The 21,167-nt window shown below is 65.3% G+C and overlaps 3 protein-coding genes across 5 annotated transcripts; 1 reads left to right on the forward strand and 2 right to left on the reverse strand.

Moving 5' to 3' along the window:
- Nucleotides 1–365: 365 nt before the first annotated feature.
- Nucleotides 366–9,325, reverse strand: SLC26A11 (solute carrier family 26 member 11). 3 transcript variants are annotated; one of them, XM_049813120.1, is made up of 16 exons: nt 8,768–9,325; nt 8,302–8,494; nt 8,027–8,112; nt 7,057–7,136; nt 6,105–6,247; nt 5,643–5,818; nt 5,416–5,488; nt 4,960–5,010; nt 4,546–4,606; nt 4,115–4,170; nt 3,864–4,004; nt 3,608–3,735; nt 3,083–3,182; nt 2,664–2,797; nt 2,247–2,319; nt 366–1,428 (listed from the first exon to the last, which is right to left on the reverse strand). In XM_049813120.1, exons 1-16 carry the CDS (start codon nt 9,323–9,325, stop codon nt 1,334–1,336), a joined length of 2,148 nt encoding a protein of 715 aa, XP_049669077.1. In that variant the 3' UTR covers nt 366–1,333. The 3 variants fall into 3 exon arrangements, with proteins under 3 accessions (XP_049669077.1, XP_049669076.1, XP_049669075.1); XM_049813119.1 differs by having other exon boundaries at nt 2,664–2,800; XM_049813118.1 differs by adding an exon at nt 4,697–4,797 and having other exon boundaries at nt 2,664–2,800; nt 4,487–4,606; nt 5,416–5,558; nt 5,643–6,247.
- On the forward strand, nt 9,304–13,159 carry SGSH (N-sulfoglucosamine sulfohydrolase). The gene is made up of 8 exons (XM_049813121.1): nt 9,304–9,414; nt 9,752–9,912; nt 10,157–10,262; nt 10,830–10,980; nt 11,254–11,410; nt 11,653–11,734; nt 11,821–12,024; nt 12,371–13,159. The coding sequence occupies exons 1-8, from the start codon at nt 9,324–9,326 to the stop codon at nt 12,928–12,930; spliced, it is 1,512 nt and encodes a 503-aa protein (XP_049669078.1). The 5' UTR covers nt 9,304–9,323; the 3' UTR covers nt 12,931–13,159.
- Nucleotides 13,160–13,696: 537 nt separating this feature from the next.
- Nucleotides 13,697–21,028, reverse strand: GAA (alpha glucosidase). Its single transcript, XM_049812855.1, has 19 exons — nt 20,504–21,028; nt 20,281–20,426; nt 19,738–19,903; nt 19,222–19,318; nt 19,019–19,138; nt 18,732–18,850; nt 18,459–18,590; nt 18,189–18,299; nt 17,894–18,007; nt 17,687–17,771; nt 17,446–17,563; nt 16,890–17,023; nt 16,605–16,756; nt 16,213–16,361; nt 15,961–16,102; nt 15,644–15,742; nt 15,276–15,440; nt 14,638–14,790; nt 13,697–14,177 (listed from the first exon to the last, which is right to left on the reverse strand). Exons 1-19 carry the CDS (start codon nt 20,918–20,920, stop codon nt 14,118–14,120), a joined length of 2,679 nt encoding a protein of 892 aa, XP_049668812.1. The 5' UTR covers nt 20,921–21,028; the 3' UTR covers nt 13,697–14,117.
- Between the last annotated feature and the right edge of the window lie 139 nt (nt 21,029–21,167).

The following is a 21,167-nucleotide window of genomic DNA, read 5'->3' on the forward strand; positions in this document are numbered from 1 at the left end:
GGGTACGTGCGCTCTTCCAGTTCTGCAAATGCTTATCTGCTGCGATGCAGCAAGGAACTTGCTGCCCAGCGTGGCTCCGCTGCAGAAGCCAACGCTCCTCCAGCCTCCAGCAGCAGGACCTGTCGGCCCTGGCAGTTTTGTGTCTCCCGGGCACCTCTGCTGCCCCTGCAAAACCTGCAAAATCCTTTGGCAGAAGGACCTGTGCCGGAGCGTGCCTTCAGGCGTTGAGCAACCGGGCAGCCTGAGCCTGGTTTCAGTTTCTTTTCCTTGGTCTGCTCAGCAGCGCTCAGAAATTAGAGTTTAATTTTTCCTTCCCACACAAAAGGAAAAAGCTTTTCCCACAGGAAGGCAGAGATCACGCTGAGTCATTTGCAATTACTGCTTTATTATACCCTCCTTATAGGGGTGTCAGCCAAAGGCAGCTCAGGAAAACTGCTTTCTCCCAAGCGCTGCCTCCCCCAGCCCCGCTGCCTGACAGCACTATTGCTTTTTGCACTCATTTTACACCAGGCAAGCACAAGCTGGTGCCACGGTGCCTGTCCCCTCCGGTGCCTGGCAGGAATCGGGTGAGGAACTGCACCCACAGGGGGACAGCCCAGCCCTGCCCGATGGCAGCGTTTGGCAGAGCACCCCACAAACCAAGAGGGATCAGTAAGGAGCAAAATCACTGATGTTTTTCATCTCCCAGCAGCCTGAGGTTGAGAGCTGCAGCGTGCCCTTGGGCTTGGAGGGCAGTGCTAGCATCATTAAAACTTGCTTTGACAAGAGTACGCTCTGCGTCACAGTTTGGTATGTCCCAGAATAAGAAAAGGCTCCAGAATTAAAACAGCTGACTTAAAAAAGATGGCAGCTTCGAGGATGGGGAAGGCCTGGAGGAGGGATGGCTTTTTCCCGATGACGGTGATCGGGAACCACTGTGCCCCACTAATCCCTTCCACGGACCGCCTGTCCTCGGTCTGCAGAGGTGGCGAGGTGCCAGAGCTCCGGTGGGGCTGGGAAGCTGGTGCGGGACCAGCCAAACCCCTGCTCCCAGCGTCTCCACCAGTGCTCCCTCCCCTCGTGCCGCCTGCGCAGCCTGTGTGGGTTTGGGCTGGTGCTGCTCCATCCTCCCCTGCGTGGGACAGGGGGACGGTCCCAGCCCCGACAGACATCCCAGGAGGCAGGACAGGGGCAGGTGGCTCCCGTGGAGCGTGTTAGTCGGATGTCACCGGGATGTCACCAGGATGTCACCGCCACCGCTCTGCGCAGCACAGGACGTACAGCCCTGGCACAATCGGAGGTGAGGAGATGGTAAGGCGACGCTGCCCAAGGAGGTCCCAGGCGGCTCCTCGACTCACTGGATGAGCCCCGCAGGCAGCAGTGAGCTCTCGCTGGTGCTGGCGAAGGGGGCTGCCCTGCTGCCCCCCGGCTCCACTCCTCCACGCCGCTCTGAGCCAGGAAGGGGGAGAAGCAGGACAGAGAGTTAAGCCAAGGCTCGTGTCCTGCTTTCAGCTGGGATAGAGTTAATTTCTTCCTAGTAGCTGGTACAGTGCTGTGTTTTGGATTTAGTGTGAGAATAATGTTGATAACACACTGAGGTTTTAGTTGTTGCTGAGTAGCGTTTACACTAAGTCAAGGACTTCTCAGCTTCTCACGCTGCCCCGCCAGTGAGCAGGCTGGGGGAGGCACAAGACGTTGGGAGGGGACACAGCCGGGACAGCTGACCCCAAATGGCCAAAGAGATATTCCATCCCATAGGGCGTCATGATGAACAATAAAACTGGGGGGAGTTGGCCAGGGGGTGGCGGCCCGCTGCTCGGGGACTGGCTGGGCATCAGTCAGCAGGTGGTGAGCAACTGCTTTGTGCATCACTTGTTTTGTATATTCTTTTACCATTGCTGTAATTTTCCCTTCTTCTTCTGTCCTATTAAACTGCCTTTATCTCAACCCACGAGTTTTATCTTTTTTTTCCAATGCGCTCTCCCATCCCACAGAGTGGGGAGTGGAGCAAACAGCTGTGTGGTGTTTAGCTGCCTGCCGGGTTAAACCACAACAGCTCACCGTGAATCCCGGAGGCCGGGGTGACCCTGCTCTCCAGAGGGGCTCCTGCTCCCCTTCCCGGGAGCCAGGCCCCCGCAGCCCCCCGCACTGCAGCTTTGGGGCTTGACAAAGGTCAGATTCCCAGGTTTGTCTTTCAGATCCCTGATCAGCAGCAGCCTGGGGAACCCCAGCCCCGGGAGAACACCCGGGGCAGCCCAGAGCCTCACCTGCCTCCTCCCAGCTGGGGAAATGCTGGAATCCTTCTAAGTCTGCGGACAGCAGGACTTGGAGAACAGGGTCCTGAGGACAGAGAAACCTGGGCTGAGGGAGCCTGCTGCTGGCCCCTTCCCATCTCTCCAGGGCTGTAAGCCCCCCAGCCAGCCCAGGGCAGAGGATGCAGCCCTTCCCCGCCGTCCCGCATCCCACAGCTGGGCTCAGATGCTGCAGCCTCTTTGAGACAAAGGCACTTGAGATGATGAAGGTGCTACCAGAAGAGAGGCAATAGCATCCTTGTGGCAGATGCCAGCAGCCAGGGCAGAGCCCATGGGCGCAGACCCTCCCCTGGGGGAGCAGAGCTGATGCCTGGCACGGGGAGAGGCAGCAGGACCCGGCACGGGGGCCAGCCGGGACTGCATCCCACATACCTGCAGGCTGCAGAAGGCCAGCGAGAGGCCGTGCTTGCGCAGCTCCTGCTGCAGCTCTGCCAGCCCCACCACCACTGTGTAATCAATGCTGCTGATGTGGCGGCAGTCCAGGACGATGGAGCGTAATGGAGATGCTGCTGGAAGAAGAGCATACGGTCACGTCCCTGATGAGCCCAGAAATGATCAGCCTGGGGGACACAGCCCTTGGAGCCAGAGCCACGGCTGGAAGGGGTGAGACGGCCTTGGGAGAGTGGCAGCAGCCAGGGACTGGTCCCCACCGTAGGGAAGCTGTGCTGTCGCTGCTTGCACCCGCAGCCTGCGGGTCTGGGCAGCACTTGCCGCCCCCAGAAGTGATCCAGGTGGGCACCGGGTTACAGCCGGGTCCCCAGGACAAGCCGGTGGGCCGGGGAGCACCGTACCTGCCAGAGCGCGGCTGCACACAACATCCCGGAGGTACTCGATGGCTGGGAAGTGCAGGCTGCTCCCCGGCTGCACGAGGAGCGCGTCCCCCTCTGACACCTGCACAGGACCCCAGTGGAGGGGGACAAGTCACGGGGAGCTCAGGGCTGTGACCTGCCCCAGGCAGGGACAACTGCCCTTGTGACAAAGCAAAGCCCCGTCCTCCTGGCTGGAGGGGGACACAGGGGAGCCCCCACCCCTCAGGGAAACTCCCCTCCTGCAGACACCCCAGTGTCAGCAGGAACAGGGACAGCAATGCCTCCCTCTCCTGCTCTCAGCTCCTGGGATACTCCTTTCCTCGTGATCTTTGAAAGGGGTCCCTGTGCTGCGCCGACGGCAGGCTGGAGACACGGGAGAGGATGGGGGTGGGAGAGAATCACCTCGCACCCCAAAACCCGATGCTCTCGGGGAGTCCCCTCCCAGCTCCCAGCTCCCTGGCGAGCCCGGCTGGCCCTGCTGCATCCAAGGGGAGGTGTGAAGCCCACCTTTATTGGAGGCCTGGCAATGGAGTAGAGCAGAAGAATCCCTGAGACCAGCACCCCGGCCACGATGCCGTACTGGACCTCCCAGAAGCAGAGCAGGAACGTCACGCAGAGAGGCACGAGGTCCAGCCCTGCAAGAGACAACCCAGGCTCGGCTGCGCCTTGTCCTTGTGCCACAGGGCCCTCCGGGACAGCGCCTGCTCCGCAGGCAGAGCCGGATTGCACCAGAGGATCGACCACCCCTGGCTCGTGCCCTCACTCTTAACCCGCCAGAGCGTCCTGAAGATCCCAGCATCAAACATGGGGACCACAGCCGAGATGATGACGGCGGCCAGCGCCGCTTTGGGGATGTAGTAGAAGAGTGAGGTGAGGTACGCCAGCGAGAGCAGGACCAGGGTGCCTGCAGGGGATGGGGAGCACCTGAGCCACGCGGTCCCCGATGCCCAGGGGGGAGCGGGTGCTGGGCACGGGGACCTGCAGAGCAGCCCACGGCAGGGTCGGGGTCTCTACCTGTGACGAGCCCTCCCGCGGGGGTGCAGACACCCGATTGCGCGTTCACCGCTGTCCTGAAATGCAAAGCGACGCGCTGTCCCAGGCTGCGCTGGGGCTGGCCGGGGCCGGCAGCTGCCCCCACCCGCTGCCCAAAGACCCCACCCAGGAAAACTACCCACCCCGTCAGACCCCACCGGGGAGGAACACGAGCAAACCCATGGCTTGCAGCCCGCAGCGGGACCGCAGAGCACGCAAGATGGGAGGGAAGGTCTCGCGGGACCCACGCATAGCCCGGCAGCCAAGGTGGGCAGCTGGGGACCAGAACACGAGCTCAGGGACCCACTGGGGTCCGCACAACATTCCACCCAAGATCACGCAGAGTCCCCTCACCACACAGCCCCAGCGAGCATCCTGCGGGCTGGGGCTCCGCTCCCCGTCCTGCTACCCACCGGCCAAAGCTGCCCGTGATGGGATACGACGAGACGAAGGAGCCCAGGATGTTGGCAAAGCCTGCAGTGGGGAAGGAGAGGGGCTGGGGATGCAGCAGCCGAGGGAGGCACTGCCCGGGGCCGCAAGATGGGTCTGTGTCCCTGTCATCACCTCCTCCATCCCCAGGCTGGTACCTGGGGCTGGATCGGATCCCGTCCAGCTGTGTGAGCTGGGCTCAGGCTTCTCTGGAAATTGCCAAGTTGTGAGAAAAGCTTGGGGTGGGGGCAGCATGCAAGATAAGAAAGGTAAAACTTCAGTCAGAGGTCGGACTGCTGAGACGGGGATCTCTGGTAGCTCAGAGGCTGCATAACACGCACAGGGGCACTCGGGCCGGATCCCCACCCCCTGCTCTCCTGCTCCAAGTGGCCTCTTACCCATAGCCAGCAGCTCCTGGTTGGGGTCAATCCTGTAATCGTTCTGCGAGGCTGAAAGGAGATGAGCAGCTTTGCCCCGAGCTTTCCACAGGCAGAACGTGCCACGCACACGGAGCAGAGCCAGCAGTGCTTGGCACAGCCGTGGGCCCCACCCCGGCACCCCCCTGGGCCATAGGAGCACCCCGAGACAACACTCAGCTCCTGTGCCGATTCTGGCTGTGCACGATGCAGGGAACCCCCAGCCCACTCCCCAGTCATGCATGGGAGAGCTGCCTAGCTAGGGGAGGAGGTCGGCAGCACCCACGGGACCCCTCCTGCCAGCCCATGTTATGAACCGGGCTTGATACAGGCAGCCCAGTGCCTCCCACTGCCCCCATGGGAACAGCACCCTCCCCGGCACCCCGAGCCCCCTGCAGAGACCCCTTCCGTGAGTGTAGGCGTCTGGTGCAGCCGTACCAAAAGCCTTGGCAATCGCAATGGTCTCCAGGAGGCCCATGAGCGGGACCACGGCCAGCCCGACCCCCATGTCCTGGGAGGGAAGGATGCGGTGAGTGGTGCCACCGAGGGATGAGGTCTCCCTGCAGCGGAGCCTCCTCCCGCTGCGTGGGGAGCCAGCAAACGCAGGAGTAAGGAGACAGCAGCCTGCGGGGAGCCCAGCCTCCGCCGGCCAGCCTGGCACCCACCTCCGCCATGCTCCAGAAGGGGACGGTGCCGTTGGGTGCCACCATGGAAAAGCGTGGCAGTCGGAAGGCAGGGAGGCCCTGGGGGATGCTGCCGGTGAGCGTGAGCGGCTGGGACCCCATCACCTGGAAGGAGTAAGCTACCAGGCCAGCAAACAGGACTACGAGAGCGTTGCATGCTGCAGCGGAGAGAGCAACCGTGAAAACCTGGCCGGAGCCCGGGGAGGCAAGGAGGGACGGCAGGAGGAGGTACCTGGGCTGCTGAGGTCTCCCAAGCCTTAGGAAGGGGCATGCACAGCGGCAGGACCATCCCTGGGACTTTGTCCTCCCCGACCCACCTCCAGGTCTCAGCTCTTGCCCACCTGGGCTTTACCGCTTTCAGGCTGTCTCTTCCCTGCCCCGAAGAGACGAGACCCCAGGAGGGATGGCCGCGGGAGGAGAGGGGGCAGAGGACGGCCAACGCACCCGTGGCGGAGGTCCAGACGATGAGGTAGCTGACTCTGACAGCCAGCGGCTCCGCAGGGGCAGCTCGGGGCAGGCGGCTCTTCATCACCCGGAGCCCTGCCAGCGCGGCCAGGCAGGCCAGCCCCAGGACGGCATCCCCAGGCCTGCAACAGGCACATCGGTGCCAGCCCAAACATGCTGCGGGGCACAGGGAGAGGCACCCCAAAGCCCCACGGGAGGAAAAGCGTGTGCCCGGGCACATGCCATGGCTCTGCAGGGAGGTGCATAGCTTGCAGGGATGCTGCCGGGACCCCCGCACCACCGGCAAAACGTGTTGCTTCCCTGGGGGGCAGCAGGAGAGGGAGGAGGGGGTGTCCCCTAGTCAGCAGTATGATGTGAATGGGTTTGTGGGCTCTTTGTAAACAGGGAAGAAGGTCCCCTGCAACAGGCAGGATCCGTGCGGCAGGATTTGCCTCCTCCCTCTCCCGCTGCTGCCCCTCACAGCTAGGCAGGGAGGTGTTCTGCCAGCCGCGATGAAGCTGACCCTGTGTCACTGTGCTGTGTGAGAAACCCAGGCTGTGGCAGAGACCCCTAGCCACGGGTACAGCTAACGGGAGAGGGCGGGGGCACGGGGATGCCTAAGTTCCCTCTTGGACTGTCAAAAACTGGAGGAGGATTTAAAACACAGACAGTCCCAAGGACGTGCCTTTGGGCTGGCAAAATCCTGATGTACCTAACTGGGAGCAAAAAATAGGACAAGCGTGCCCCATCCTTCCCCTTTAGCAGCTTGGGAGCCCGTATGCTCCCCCATCTTCAAATTTGCAGCTGAAATGGAAATGGCTGAGAAGAAGCAGTTGTGTCACAGTGCTGGGCAGGGACCGAGAAATTGCTCCAAGGTGTGACCAAAGAGATGGGGAGCGAAGCAGCCCGAGACCCCACAGCTGCAGGGGTACAGAGCAGGGTGGGTGCTGACCTGGTCTCCCCAATCCTCCGCAGCGTCTCATACACCTGCAGGAAAAATTGCCGAGGAATCCCCTGCAGTCCCAGGATGTTCTGTGCAGGAAGACAAAGCCTGGTGAAAGCCTTGCACAACCTGAGCTGCCACGTGCCTCGGAAGGACTGCCAGGAGCACCAGGGCTCAGCCCTGGCGCACGCATGGTGTCGGCACTGCTGGTGGGAGACCACCTCACCGACCACCCGCATGCACGCCAGGACAGCCCTTTCCCTGCACAGCTCCATGTGGGCCAGGCTCACAGATGCTCTGATTTTTTCCCTGTTCCCAGGCCCTGAGATGCCTCCATCCTGTCCTGCACACATGACCGCGCAGCTCCCAGGAGGGGGTTCAGTTTGGGGCCCCAGCCCAGCCTGCGCAGCCCTGCCATCCCCCCGCACCGTGCCGGGACCAGCAGCAAGGCCCCAGCGCCTTCACATCAGTCCCCCGCTGCGACCGCAGCCATTAGCCAACACCGGCCCTCTGGTTCCTCGCACAGCCTGACACCATCTCCCGGAGTCTCTGATTTTGGTTAACCACAAAGGAAGCATTGCAGCCCCAGAAGAGCCAGAGGACCTCAGGTCCCTGAGAGGCCAGCAAGGGACCGGTGGAGCTGCAAAGCCACCACACCTCCCATTGCTGCAAACCCACCATGCCAAGAGACTCACCCAGCACCTCCTGCAAGTGACCGAATCAAATGTCCTGGTTTTACTGGTGTTCTGAATGCCACCAGCTGGTCACAGACAGCGGGTGCGTTTGGCTTGGTCTGCGCAGAGCAGAGCACTCGGGGACCCACCAGAACTGCTGGCAGGAGGACCCGTGTCCTCTTTGGGGTTCCTTCCTCTCGCACCGAGCACACTGCCCAGCCTGGTGCTCAATCTCCCAGCTCCACAGCACGGCCGGCTCCAGGAGAGAGGGGGCAAGGCATCCAGAGCAGACCGGCAGAACCTACCTTGACCTGGTTGAAGCTAATGGTGATGGAAGCAGCCGACGTAAACCCTTTAATGACTGGGGAGGAAATGAAGTCCAGAAGAAAACCTGCACGGGACAGGCAGCAGTAAGCACGCTGCTGGCCCTAATGGGGAGCACAGGGTGTTTGCACGCACACAGAGCTGTCACAAGAGTTAGCAGAACAGCCCAGTGTCTCAGAGAGCACAGGGCGGGAGCAACTACAGGATGTACAGCGATATCCTAAAAATACAACCACGGACGGCAAGAGCGTCTCACCGAGGTGCAGGAGCCCCATGGCCAGCTGGATGCAGCCGGAGAGGAAGGCGAGCAGGATGGCATAGACAGGCTCGTGGAAGGCGTAAGAAGAGACAAGCAGCGACATGATGGCGGTGGGACCCAGCGTCACGTCCTTGGCGGTGCCCAGGAAGCAGTAGACAAAGCAGCCCATGAAGGAAGAATAGAGGCCGTACTGCACGGGGACAAAAGGAGCACTGGCACAACGCTCTCGGAGCTGCTGGGAAACGCCAGACACCGCCAAGGCGAGGAGGGCTGGGCTGCCCTCGTGTCCCTCCGGCGCCCGCGGCCAGCCCTGAGCAAACACACGGCGCCTGTGGCTTCCTGCCCTGGAAAACGGGCGACGGCCCGAGAACGGGCTCTCGGCCGTCCAGCCCTCCTCGCCCTGCCCGCCGTCGGGCAGCGGGCGGGCACCGGGCACCCACGTCCACAGGGCACGGCCACCCACCTGGAGAGGCAGCCCGGCCACCTCGGCGTACGCCAGCGCCTGCGGCACGGCGGTGAGCCCCACGGTCAGGCCGGCGATCAGGTCGAGCTGCAGCCAGGCCAAGGAATAACGCGGGAGCCAGCGCAGGACGGGCAGCCTCGTCCGCAGCCCCGGGCACGGGCAGCTCTGCCCGCCCTGCCGGGCACCCGGCGCCGCCATGCCCGGGGCGGCGTCCCCCAGCCCGGCCGTCTCCGGCCTCCGGCCCCCTCCGGACACGCCGCGGGCTCCGGAGCTCTCCGGTCTGCCCGGGGAGGCGGCAGGACGCCCCGCAGAGCGGGCCGGGCCGAAGCGGGGGGGGGGTGAGCCGCCGGGGAGACCCTCCCCCCCACTCCCCGTCCCCAGCTCCGGGACCGGCGGCTCCCGGCGCATCCGGCGGCTCCGCCCGGGCCGGATCTGAACCGCCGGGGCCGCCTCATGTGACCGGGGCAGAGGAGGAGCCGGGGCGGCCGGAGGAGCCGCCGAGCGCCGCCGCCGCCCGCCCGGTGCCGGTGCCGGTGCCGGTGCCGGTGCCGGTGCCATGCGGTCCTGGGCGCTGGTGCTGCTGCTGCTGGACGCGCTCCGGACCGGCGGGGCCCCGGCCCCGGCCCGCAACGTGCTGCTTCTCCTGGGTAAGTGCGGCCGCCGGCCCGACGGAGCCCCGGGACCGGTCCCGGGTCCGCCGCCCCCAGCCCTGGGACCGGCCCCATCGGCGGGGTACCCCTGCCCGGGGCTCGGGGAGTCCGGTGGGCAGGGGGAGGGACGGTCCCGGGGGTCCGGCTGCATCCCCTCTGCCGGGATGGTCACGGCTGCACCGGCCCCAGCCCGGGACGTGCTCAGCCCAGGGCTGCTCCCAGTGTCGTTTGTGTCCCCTGGGCTTTGCCCCCCCCCCCCCCCCCGCACGGCTGGGGACGCGCCGGGGGTCAGGCCCGGTGCCGGAGGGCTCACCCCGCACCCCTCCCGCTGCAGCGGACGACGGTGGCTTTGAGAGCGGCACCTACAACAACTCGGCCATCCGGACACCCAACCTGGACGCGCTGGCCCGGCGCAGCGTGGTCTTCCAGAACGCCTTCACCTCCGTCAGCAGCTGCTCTCCCAGCCGGGCCAGCATCCTGACCGGCTTGCCCCAGGTAGGGGCATCCGCGTGCGCCGGGGTGGGGGCCACCAGTCCGCGGTGGGCACTCGGGGATGACAGGAGCCGGCGTGCTTACGGCATGGTCGCAGGACCTGGTGATCCCCCCATTCACTGACCCACTCTCTCCCCTGACCCCTGGGACCTGCTTCCCATGCACACACGCTTGTTGCACGGCTGGACTTGTTTGGGGGCCAGGCTGGCAAACGTCGTCCAACCGCGTTGTCTCTCCCTGCTTGCAGCACCAGAATGGGATGTACGGGCTGCACCAGGACGTACACCACTTCAACTCCTTCGACAGCGTGCAGAGCCTGCCCCGGCTCCTCAGGCAAGCACGCGTCCGGACAGGTAGGGAGCTCTGGGCAAGTGACGCGGGCAGGGAAACCCCCCTGCTCTCTGCACCGAACCCCATCGGCTGAGAGAGCTTGACGGCTGACCTGCCTGCGAGCTAGACAGCACCGACTGGACCCGTGCCCATGCTCTGTGCCGACACCTGGGTTTCGCTTTGCTCCCCCCCACCGCTGGTCCTCTGCCATCCTCGTTACACCTCAGTTTCACTCCTGTTCCCCATCCCGCTCCTTCCTGGCTCCCAGGCTCACTCAAGGCTTGTGCTTGACCCAAACTTCCACCCAAGCTGCTCAGCTGCTCTAGCACTTACCCACACCTGTGACCTGGGACAGCGTGGTCCCCGCGTGGGTCCCATTTTTTGACCAGATGTGGAAGTGCCTCTGCAACCGGCAGAAATGACTGGAGAAGCTGGCAGCATCTTCCACTCTCACCAGCGTTTGCTGAGCACAGCCCATGCTGGAGTGGATGATCTGTGTCAGGTCCCTGGAAGGAGACAGCAGCAGCAGCCAGCATCCTACTCCCTGCTCCCCGCTTCTCCTGGCACACCGCCTGTCTGCGTTCTTGCAGGGATAATTGGGAAGAAGCATGTTGGGCCCGAGGCTGTCTACCCCTTCGACTTCGCCTACACAGAGGAGAACAGTTCGGTCCTGCAGGTTGGGAGAAACATCACTCGAATCAAAGCACTTGTCCGGCAGTTCCTGCAGAGCCAGGATGAGAGGTGAGACGGACCCGGCGTCTCTAGGGCAGGCTGCGAGGGGCCACGGGAGAGGAGAGGGAAACCGGCCTCGCTGAAGACGTGTCTCCTTGTCCCAGTTGGTCACAAAAAGGAAGGGACACCTTGTCTCAAGGTCACCCCACATCCAGAAGCCCAGATTAGGTGGGAGTCCTCCCGCCGACCCCAGCTCACCCCTGCACAGCCCAGGGAAGGTCTTGGGGGGGGGTGGGCAGCCCTTTGCTACACCACCTCCATCTCCACCCTCTCCGTCTCTAGGCCTTTCTTCCTCTACGTTGCCTTCCACGACCCCCACCGCTGCGGGCACTCCCAGCCCCAATATGGGGCCTTTTGTGAGAAATTTGGCAATGGAGAGAGCGGCATGGGCTGGATCCCTGACTGGAAGCCACAGCTCTACCGCCCGGAGCAAGTGCAGGTGGGAGCCTGTGGGGGCTGCATGGGGCTATACGGGGCTCCATGGGGCTATACGGCACTGCAGGGCCGTATAGGAGCTGCACACTTCCGCAGCCTCCACTGAAGCCAGGCCAGCTGCAGGCTGGCCCCCACCTCGGTCACTGCCATCAGCGTTATGGGCAAGAACTGGTGAAGGCCACCCCGGCGTACCCGCGACCTCCTTCCCCATGGCTGCCACGTGCCACTTTCCCGTTCTGCATTTAGGTTCCCCACTTTGTTCCAGACACGCCAGCTGCCCGGGAGGACCTGGCAGCCCAGTACACAACCATCGGGCGCATGGACCAAGGTAGGAGCCGTGGGGGCCAGGCTGGTGCTGGCGAGCACTGCGATCCCTCCAACACCCCCCCCTCAGCTCTGCCCCTCCATCCCCAGGGATCGGGCTGGTCCTGGAGGAGCTGCGGCGTGCCGGCTTCCACAACAGCACGCTGGTGATCTACACCTCCGACAACGGCATCCCCTTCCCCAGCGGCAGGACCAACCTCTACCGGTCTGGCACCGCCGAGCCCCTGCTGATCTCCTCCCCCGAGCACACCGAGCGCTGGGGGCAGGTCAGCCAGGCCTTCGCCACCCTCCTGGGTAAGAGCCCGTGCCCCCCCAGGAGGGAGCAGAGGCACGCAGAGCTGTGCCGGGGGAGCGTGAGCGGGTTCCCACCCTCCCCACGCCAAAACCCAGGGTCCTCTCGCGGAGGACAGCCTGCAGCCCTCAGCATTGGCACGGCTGGCCCCGGGAAGGGAGAGGAGGGCTGACAGAGCAGCAGGGTCCCCTGCAGGGACGTCATCCCGGGGCTCAGCTCTGCAGCTCGGCCCAGGACCATCCGCAGCCCACGGGGCAGCAGACCCCAGGGACCTTTCTGCCCCTCTCCGGGGTTGAGTTTCTTCCCATGGGCGCCAGCCCCTCCTCTCACCCTTCTCTTCCCCTCCAGATCTGACACCGACCATTTTGGACTGGTTCTCCATCCCCTACCCTTCTTACAGCATCTTTGGCACGAAGCGGGTGCAGCTCACTGGAAAGTCTCTCCTGCCAGCGCTGGAGTCGGAGCAGCCCTGGGCCACCGCCTTCAGCAGCCAGAGCCACCACGAGGTGACCATGTACTACCCCATGCGAGCCATCCAGCACCACCAGTTCCGCCTCATTCACAACCTCAACTACAAGATGCCCTTTCCCATCGATCAGGACTTCTACGTCTCGCCCACTTTCCAAGACCTGCTCAACCGCACCAGGGCCGGGCAGCCAACCCACTGGAACAAGACCCTGCACCAGTACTACTACAGGGACCGCTGGGAGCTCTTCGACTGCAGCCGTGACCCCACCGAGAGCCAGAACCTGGCCCCTGACCCCCGCTACGCCACCGTCTTCCAGCTGCTTCGCACACAGCTCTTGAAGTGGCAGTGGGACACGGGTGACCCTTGGGTATGTGCCCCTGACGCTGTCCTGGAGGAGAAACTGAGCCCCCAGTGCCGGCCACTGCACAACGAGCTGTGAGCATCACCTCTGCCTGGTGTCCCCCATTGCCACGGGACAGCCGTGCGCTGCCCGTCGGGCACGAGGGGTCGGAGCGGGATCCCGGCTGGGTGACACCCCGAGGCTCTGCTCTCTGTATCGCAAACACCGCCTGGCCCTGGAGCATTCGGGGATCCTCGTGCCTTTATTCTCGGCCAGAGAAGTCGTAGTTGAGCCAAGTTGCTTCTCAATAAAGCCTCTAGGGAAGAGGGCTCTGTTTTTACCTGGAACCAGCTCCCGGTGCTGCGGTCTCCGTGCAGCACTGCCTGCTGCCAGCCCCGCTGCGGAGGGGCGGCTGGCACACCCCTTGAGGAAAACAGGCCAGGGGGTACCAGCGAGGAGGCAGCAGGGGTACGGTTTAATTTAACAAAATACCCAAAAAGTGCCCAGAGTCCCTAAGGTGCACAGGCCCAGGGGTGACGGCGTCTGCTCCCTCCCTGCGCAGCAGAGGCTCGACCAGAGCCGCACAGTGGGGGCCGGGGCTGGCAGCCCCCGGACGGCAGCAGTCCCTGGGCTTGGAGCCGGCAGTATGGGCTCTGCGGCACAGCCAGGGCTGCGGGAGCAGCCGGGGGTCCCCCAGTGCTTTGGGAAATGGGGTGAAGCCTGCAAGGGTTGCAGGTGGTCCGGCTGGAGGCCCCAAGGCTGGGACGGAGCCAGGGGGTCCCAGCTGGGCAGGAGCGCTGAGCCAGGGCTCAGCACCACATTTCAGGACAGGCACTGGCAGAGAGAGGCACAGACGTGGCCTGGGGGTGCTCCCAGCAAACAGCAACTTTATTCACAGCACCGCTCCCTCGCCCCGCTGCGTGGATTCCCCTCCCCAAAAAACACAGCCAGGAGACCCCGCAGTCCCTCGACAGGTTACCAGTTCCACATGTTAACGGGTTTGCTGTCTCACGAGGCACTTGGGTCTTTTTTTCCCCATTTTGGAGGAGATGAGGGCTTCCCCATCCCTAGGGGTTGTGCAAGCTCCCCCCACCCTAACGCAAGTCCAGTGCACACATCTCCAGTTAAGTCCTGTTAGCCAGAAGGGAAGCCAAAGCCCAGGAGCTGAACTGTGTGGGAGAAGCAGCAACAACTCTGGTTTTACAAAGGATGGGACAGATTCGGCCCCAGAGCCAGAGGGAGCAGCATCACCTCTCCCCGCTGAGGGGCACAAATCCAGCACGGGCTCAGGTCCAAGTGATCACAAACTGTTCCCACATTGGCAGCGATACGGGGACTCTCAGCACCTGAGTGGGAGAAGGAAGGGTCATCATGGTGAGAACTGGCCGGGATGGAGCCCAGGGGGTGTCAGAGCCGAGGGGGGTGTCCTGCCTCCCTGAGGTGCACCCCAACACGGCCCCGGTCCCACAGACCTCCCCGGGAAGGGTGCCCACGGCAGACAGCCCCAGGAGCAGAGCCGTGCCACTGCTCCTCGCAGAGCTCCATCCCCATCCCCACGCATTCTTCCCATCCTCCATCTTCCCATCCTTGCCCCCTTTCACAGCCTAATCCTGCCCCGGCCCCAGGGCAGCAACGCAGCCCACGCCGGGCAGCCCTTTACGCTCCTTGGTGCCAACAAAGCACGTACCGCCATCACTGCGGCCAAACCCCGCCAGCCCCTCGGCTGAGCCCCAGGTCCCTTCCCAGCCACCGGCCGGCAGCTCGCCCCCGCCGCCGCCCCCTCCCACAGCGGGGACGAGCACTTGCCTGCGTGTCGCTGCGGTAGGAGAAGTCACCCACAAGGGCACCGTTGGCCAGGACTTGCCGGGGAGGGCTGGTGACACCCAGCACGGTCACGTCCTCCAGCAGGACCCCGTCGAGGTGGGCGCCCACCTGCAGGAGCTGGCTGAGCACAGCACCCTGCGGGGGCAGGGGTCCGTCACCCCACGCTCCGGGCTTCCAGCCACCCCACACACCCCCAGGGCTTCTCGATGTGCCCTGCCCGATGCACTGCCTGTCTGCAGGGCACCGGGCCCGGGGGGGTACGGGTAACTCTGCCGTCACTGTGGAGCGGCAAAGCCATTTATCGGAGGGATGGGGCTGGAGAGCATCCGCTGCTACGCAGCACAGTGGGTGCAAGAAGAGAGCACCCACCTCCCCAGCGCAGCCTCTCCCCCTCCTAAGGGGGTTCCCGGTGGGGTACAGCCCCCATGGGACCCCACCACCCCACCTGCGCACGGTGCTGTAGCCGCTCAGCCTGGCACTTTCGGCACGACACGCCTTGGCTGCACCAGGGCACGGTGCTGCCCGTGACCGCACGTGCCCCAGGGGCACCAGGACCTGCGCGTGGGAGCGAATGCCCGTGCCCGGTGCCCCCCGCTAGAACCCCCCCCCCCCTCGCTCACATGTGTGGCCAGGAAGAGGATCTCAGTGTAGTCCCCCTTCTCAAAGGTCTGCCAGCTCTCCCCGTCATCCCAGAACAGGTCTCCCCTGGCGAAGCCGTCCGGTGTCAGCGCCACGACCAAGGCCATCCCCTTCTTGCGGGACTCGGCGGTGCTGAATGCAGGCTCCTGCAGCCCAGGACCAGACACAGCTCCGAGCGCTGTGGGAGTCGCTTTTTCCCAGCCCCGGCCGACCACCGCAGCCTCGCGGCTTATTCGGCAATGTCCAGTCCGCCAGTGACCGCGTTGCAGCCCTCCGTCCTGCCCCACGCGCCGGCAGGGGCTGGCCAGGCAGGTCACCGCGGCGTCACCGCAGCATGGAGGGGGCTCACCTGCAGGGGCAGGATGTGCCCTGCGTGGACGTGGACGTTAATGGTGTCCAGGGGAGCTGGCAAGAGGATCCACTGCCCTTTGCTGTGGATGGTGGAGTCCTAAATGACAACAAAAAGAGGAAGGAGTTATTAGGCGCAGGGCGCAGCGTGCCCGAGGGGGTCCCAGCCCAGCGTTGCTGCCCTCGAATGGCCACAAGAGAGGGCAGGCGAGGAAAGAGTCTTGAACACAGCCCTGGGGGGCCGGTACCAGCGGTGGGGTGCGGGGACCCACCGTGCGGCCACCTGAGACCCCCGTGGTGCGACAGGGGAGCACCCACCCCCGCAAGGCTGTACCACGTCCCCGCCGGGAAGTAGCCGCTGACTTTGGACTTTCCTGCCTCCAGCACGGGTGTGATGAGCAGCCCCCCGCCCCACATGAGCTGGCGGTCCACGGCCCAGGTGTTGGGATCCTTGGGGAACCTGGGGAGGGATGCGGAGGAGTAGCGCAGCGCTAGGAAGACCCTGCGCCCACCTCCCGCTGAGCCCGGCGGGGACCGGCACCCATCGGCCCTGGATGGGTCGGCACTTACTCAAGGAAGAGGGGCCGTGCCACTGTCTCCCCGGCGGAGTGAGCCCGGTGGAAAAGGGTGTAGAGGAAGGGCAGGAGGGAGTAGCGGAGGCGGAGGGCATTCCTCATGGCAGCCTGGGCGGCTGGGCTGAAGGCATACGGTTCCTGCGGCTGTAGGGGAGAAGCCGAAGGAGAATGCTCGGACTACGTGGGGAGGAACGGTGGGCGCCTTTTGGGGATGCCAGACAGACTCCCCACGGCACAACCCCGGCACCGATGGGATGCAGCCCCACAGCTGCGCCAGCCGCCTTCCCACGCAGGTAGGGCAGCCCCTCGCACAGCCCCAGAGCACCCACCCCTGCCCCGTCCACCCAGCTGACCCCCCCCCCCCCAACGAGGGCTCCCGGTGCTCACCCGGGTGCCGTGGTCGTTGTGATTCCTCATGAAGGGGTAGAAGGCGCCCAGCTGGGTCCAGCGTACGCACAGCTCCTCGGATGTGTCACCCACAAAGCCGCAGATGTCGGCACCCACCAGCGGCACCCCGAAGAGGTTGAAGAGCAGCACCTCTGCGGAGGGGGTGCAGAGGGCATCGGGGCTCCGCGGCACCTCGGGCACAGAGCCCAAGGAGAAGCTGCTGGCTGCGGGGGAGGCGCAGGGGGGATGCAGGGGTGGACGCAGCCCCAGCGCCCCGCAGCCTACCTGGTACGGAGTAGTAGAGCTGCTCCCAGTCACTGGTGACGTCCCCTGTCCAGTGTCCCGCGTAGCGCCCGTGCCCAGCGAATGTGGAGCGCGAGATGACGAAGGGGCGCTTGCCCCGGACCCTCAGCAGCGCGCTGCGGGCAGGATGGGATCCACTCAGCACCACCCAGCCAGGGAAGGGGGTCAGCGGCTCCTGGCAGCAGCGCAGAGCTGACACGTGCTGGAGCAGACGCCCAGCACCATCTTGCCCACGGGGAAGGTGACATGGGGCAGTGCTCAGGACACAAGCCCCCAGCCCAGGAGCCAGCGCGGCTGCATTGCACCAGCTCCAGCCCAGGAGCTGCTTCCAGCCCCCTCCAGCGCTGGGCTGGCAGCAGCAGGCAGTGCACTGTGGTATAAACCAAACCCTCGCCCACCCACCAAATGCCCCCCCCATGCCCAAACTGCCCACGCCGCAGTGCGGGGAGGGGTCTCTCTCCCCAGGCTCTGGCATCCCCTGGGATGTGCACCAGCTCCTCTAGGACAGCAAGAGCTGCGGCACGAATCCCAGGCTTACTCGTGGGAGGCGATGGCCTCGGTCAGCCCATACAGGCTGTGCAGGTTGTAGTGGGAGGACAGGTACTGCTGGCTGGAGGCACAGATGGTTCCAGCTCGGAGGCGTCCTCCAAACACACCTATACAGGAGGGGCGGTGGTGAGGGTGAGCTCGGAGCCCGCTCAGCTGGGACCGGAGCATCCCCGGATTCCTCCTGGGGCTCCCCGCACCCCCAGGCAGAGGCTGGTACTCGCCCCCTGTACCTGGCACGTAGGGGGGCTGCTCCAGGCTGTTGTTGGGGCAGCCGTCCTGGGAGCCCTCCACAAAGTTCGATGGCTCGTTCATGTCCTGGGGAGGGAACGGAAAGGGAGGGAAAGGACGGGATGCCCTCGCTGCCGCGCTGGAGCCCAGCAGAAGCGCAGGGCAGGAGCCAGTGAGCTGCAGCCGGCAGCTCTGCAGGGGCCACTCACAATCCACATGCCATCAAAGGGCACTTGGTCATGGAAGTCCTTCACCATGTCGTGCCACCACTCGTGAGTCTCAGGGTTGGTGAAGTCTGGGAAGGCTGTCGGACCCGGCCAGACCTATGGGAGCGATGCAGCAACAGGCAAAGCCCCGCTGTCCCTGGCCCCACTGCACCCCGCAGCCCCCATGTCCCATTTTCCCATTTTCCACCATGGCCATTCCCTGGGTGCTTCCCTCCAGCTCTCGGGGCCCCACTCAAGCCCCCTCCCATGGGGACCAGGGCTGCTCCCCATAACGCACCTTCCCAATCAGGGGCTGCCCCGTGGCGTTTCGGATGAACACCCCTCGCTTCAGTCCCTCGTCGTACGGCTTGTAGGTGCCGGGAGGTCCCGAGCTGCTGATCCCGGGATCCTGGCGGGGCACAAAGCCAGGGCTTCACCAGCAAGGGCAGGGAACGGCCTCCCCTGCCTTCCTCAGGGGAAGCTCCATCACGGCCCTCGGGGACAGTCGGAAACCCCGGTGCCAGCCCACCCGTGCGGGAGCCCTGGCATGGCCGGGGGTGTCACTCACCACAATCATGATGTACCTCAGGCCGCTGCGATGGAAGTCCCGCACCATCTCTGGGTAGTCCTTAAAGCTTTTCTTGTTGAAGGTGAAATCCCTCTTGGCGTCCATGTAATCCAGGTCATTCCACTGCACATCCTGCAAACGGCAGTGCCCGGTGCTGGGGGCGGAGCAGGGACCCCGGCACGCTCCCATGGGACCCCTGCCCCATGGGGGCTCCCCATCAGCCCCCCCATGGCCGCTCCCAGGCAGAGGCTCCGGGGAGCAGCCGAGACCTACCAGGGGGAAGCGGGCTGCCGTCATGTTGGCCACGACCTGCCGGGTGATGTCGGTGGAGGAGTAACCCCAGCGGCAGAGGTGGAAGCCCAGACCCCAGTACGGAGGCATGAAGGGGAACCCTGGAAGCCAGGAGGGTGGGTGCTGGCCAGGCAGGCGCAGGGACAGCCCAGCATCATGTTCCCCCGCAGCCCCGCTCTGCCCCACCGGCCCCACCGCACAGCTCGCAGCATCCTGGCAAAGCCACCCCCGGAGCGCCCGTACCCCCCCCCCCCACGGCTCGGCCCTACCGATGACATCCAGGTACTGCCGCACCACGCTCTTGGGGTCAGGGCCCAGGAAAACGTAGAAATCCAGGATCCCACCCGTCGTGCGCCAGGTCAGGGCCGGGCTGGGCTGCAGGAGCACGTCTGGAGAAGCACAAGCACCGGAGGAATAAGCTGAGGACAGGGATGGGGGCCAAGCCTGTGCCCAGTGCCTCCGCGGGACTCACCCATTGCGTTGCTGTTCAGCAGAAAGACCCCGTGGGCCGAACCGCCGTCCTCCATCCCCAGGTAGAAAGGGTGGGAGCCGTAGAGGTTGACGTGGGGCTGGAACAGAGCACAGCGTGGTGCCGGCAAGACTCCGCTGGAGACCCCGGCACAGCACCCATCCACCCACCCACCCACGCGCCTGCCTCTCGCCTCTGCCCAGAAGCACTGTCATGGCTTGGAGTGCAAACCCAGGGCTCGCAGCCCCAAGCACTGCCCGAGTCGGCAGGGCTCTGCCCCAAGCAAGAGTCCTGGACCGCGTGGAGGAAAGCAGCTTCTGAGCAGCACAGACGCCCGGCGGGGACAAAGCCCAACCTGGGGAAAAGGGTCCCACGGGCTTGCCCAGGGCTGAGGCCAGGTCCCAGAGCTCAAGAGGCTCGGACGCCTTTTCCCAGCCCTGGACAAGACGTAAGAGGCCACGGGGCCGCCCCTGCAAGCACAGATGAGCCCTCTCCCTCTGCCTCAGCCCCACTCTGTACCACAGGCGCCATGTCCCGGTTCCAGAGGGTGACCCTGGTCCACGCCGTGTCGAGGACCAGTGGCGTCAGGTGCTCCCCCAGCCCAGAAATGAAATGGGAAGGCAAGGAGGTGGAGATCTGCAGGAACTGGTCTGCGAAGAAGAGGGGCGCGACGGTGGTGTTCAGCCTGCCGGAGAGAAAGGGAGACTCCGGCAAACAGCCCCGGCGGTGCCCAGCAGCCAGGGAAGAGGAAGGCAATGAGCTGGAGGACCACCAGCCCTGGGGAGGGACGTGGATGCTCGTCACCACATGAAACAAAAGCAGGTTTCGGCTGAGCTCTGGGATTTCTGCTTCCCTTCCCAGCCACTGAATTGCAGAGGGGGCCAAAGCAAAGTCCCCGCAGCCACTGACAGCCGCCCTGGTGCCGTCCCCAGCGTCCCCTGCCGCACCCCGGCTCCCATCCCGCACATCGCTGGGGTCGGTGTCAGGTCCCACTTCCAGACCGAATCCCTTCGGGAAGGCGAGGGGAGCCTTCACCCGGCTCGGGGCAGGACGGGCACTTACAGGACCTGCCCGCCGCGCTGCCGGTAGACGACGAGGCCGAAGGGATCCTGGTTGACCTGCACCCCGTAGAGCGTGGAGGTCGCTCGGCCGCTCACCCGCGGCGTGGCCAGGGGCACCTCGTAGCGCTGCCGGGCCGGGTCCCGCAGCTGCGGGGGCAGAGAGGGGGGCGGTCAGCCGAAACCGGGACCGGGAGCGGGACCGGGGTGCCGGGTCGGGGACGCACCGTGAAGCGCAGGCGGGCGGGGGTCTCCATCGCCACGTCCAGCCGCAGGCTGCCCACCTCCCCCGGTAGGAAGCTGGCAGCGACGCGGCGGAGCCCGGCGGTGTAACCGCTGGCGGTGGCCGTCAGGTTCTCCGCCCGGTAGCTGCGGTAGCCCCGGGGGAAGAAGCACCAGGGAGGACCGGGGCCGGAGCCGGAGCCGTGGCCGGGACCGGGGCCGGCGGGCTCGTAGCAGCAGCCCCGCGCCTCGCAGCCCTCCCGCGACAGCAGCCGCTCGGGGCCGCAGTCGAAGCGGCCGCCCGGGGGCACCTCGCAGCCGGCGGCCCCGGGGCTGGGAGCCGCGGCGGGCACCAGCAGCGCCAGCAGCGCGGCGGCGGCGGCGAGCGGCGGCCCCGCCACGGCCCCCGCCGTCCTCGCCATGGCCCCCGCCGGCCCGGCCTCCCAGCAGGCGCGGCGGGCCCGGCCCACGTCACGCCGCCGACTGCGGGGCGGGACCGGCCCCCGGCGGGCGCCTTCCCCTTTCCCGGAGCCGCCCCGGGAAGGCTGGAGCGTTGGCGGGGGACTTGGAGCGTAAGGGAAAAGCTGGTGGGAAGTCAAGGCTACACCGGGGCGGGTGGGCCCAGGAAGCCCCTCAAAGCCCTACGGCCAGGCCAGGGCAGCAGGGGCA

This window comes from Accipiter gentilis, chromosome 10, assembly GCF_929443795.1.
Source record: "Accipiter gentilis chromosome 10, bAccGen1.1, whole genome shotgun sequence".
In the NCBI taxonomy this organism is placed as follows: Eukaryota; Metazoa; Chordata; class Aves; order Accipitriformes; family Accipitridae; genus Astur; species Astur gentilis.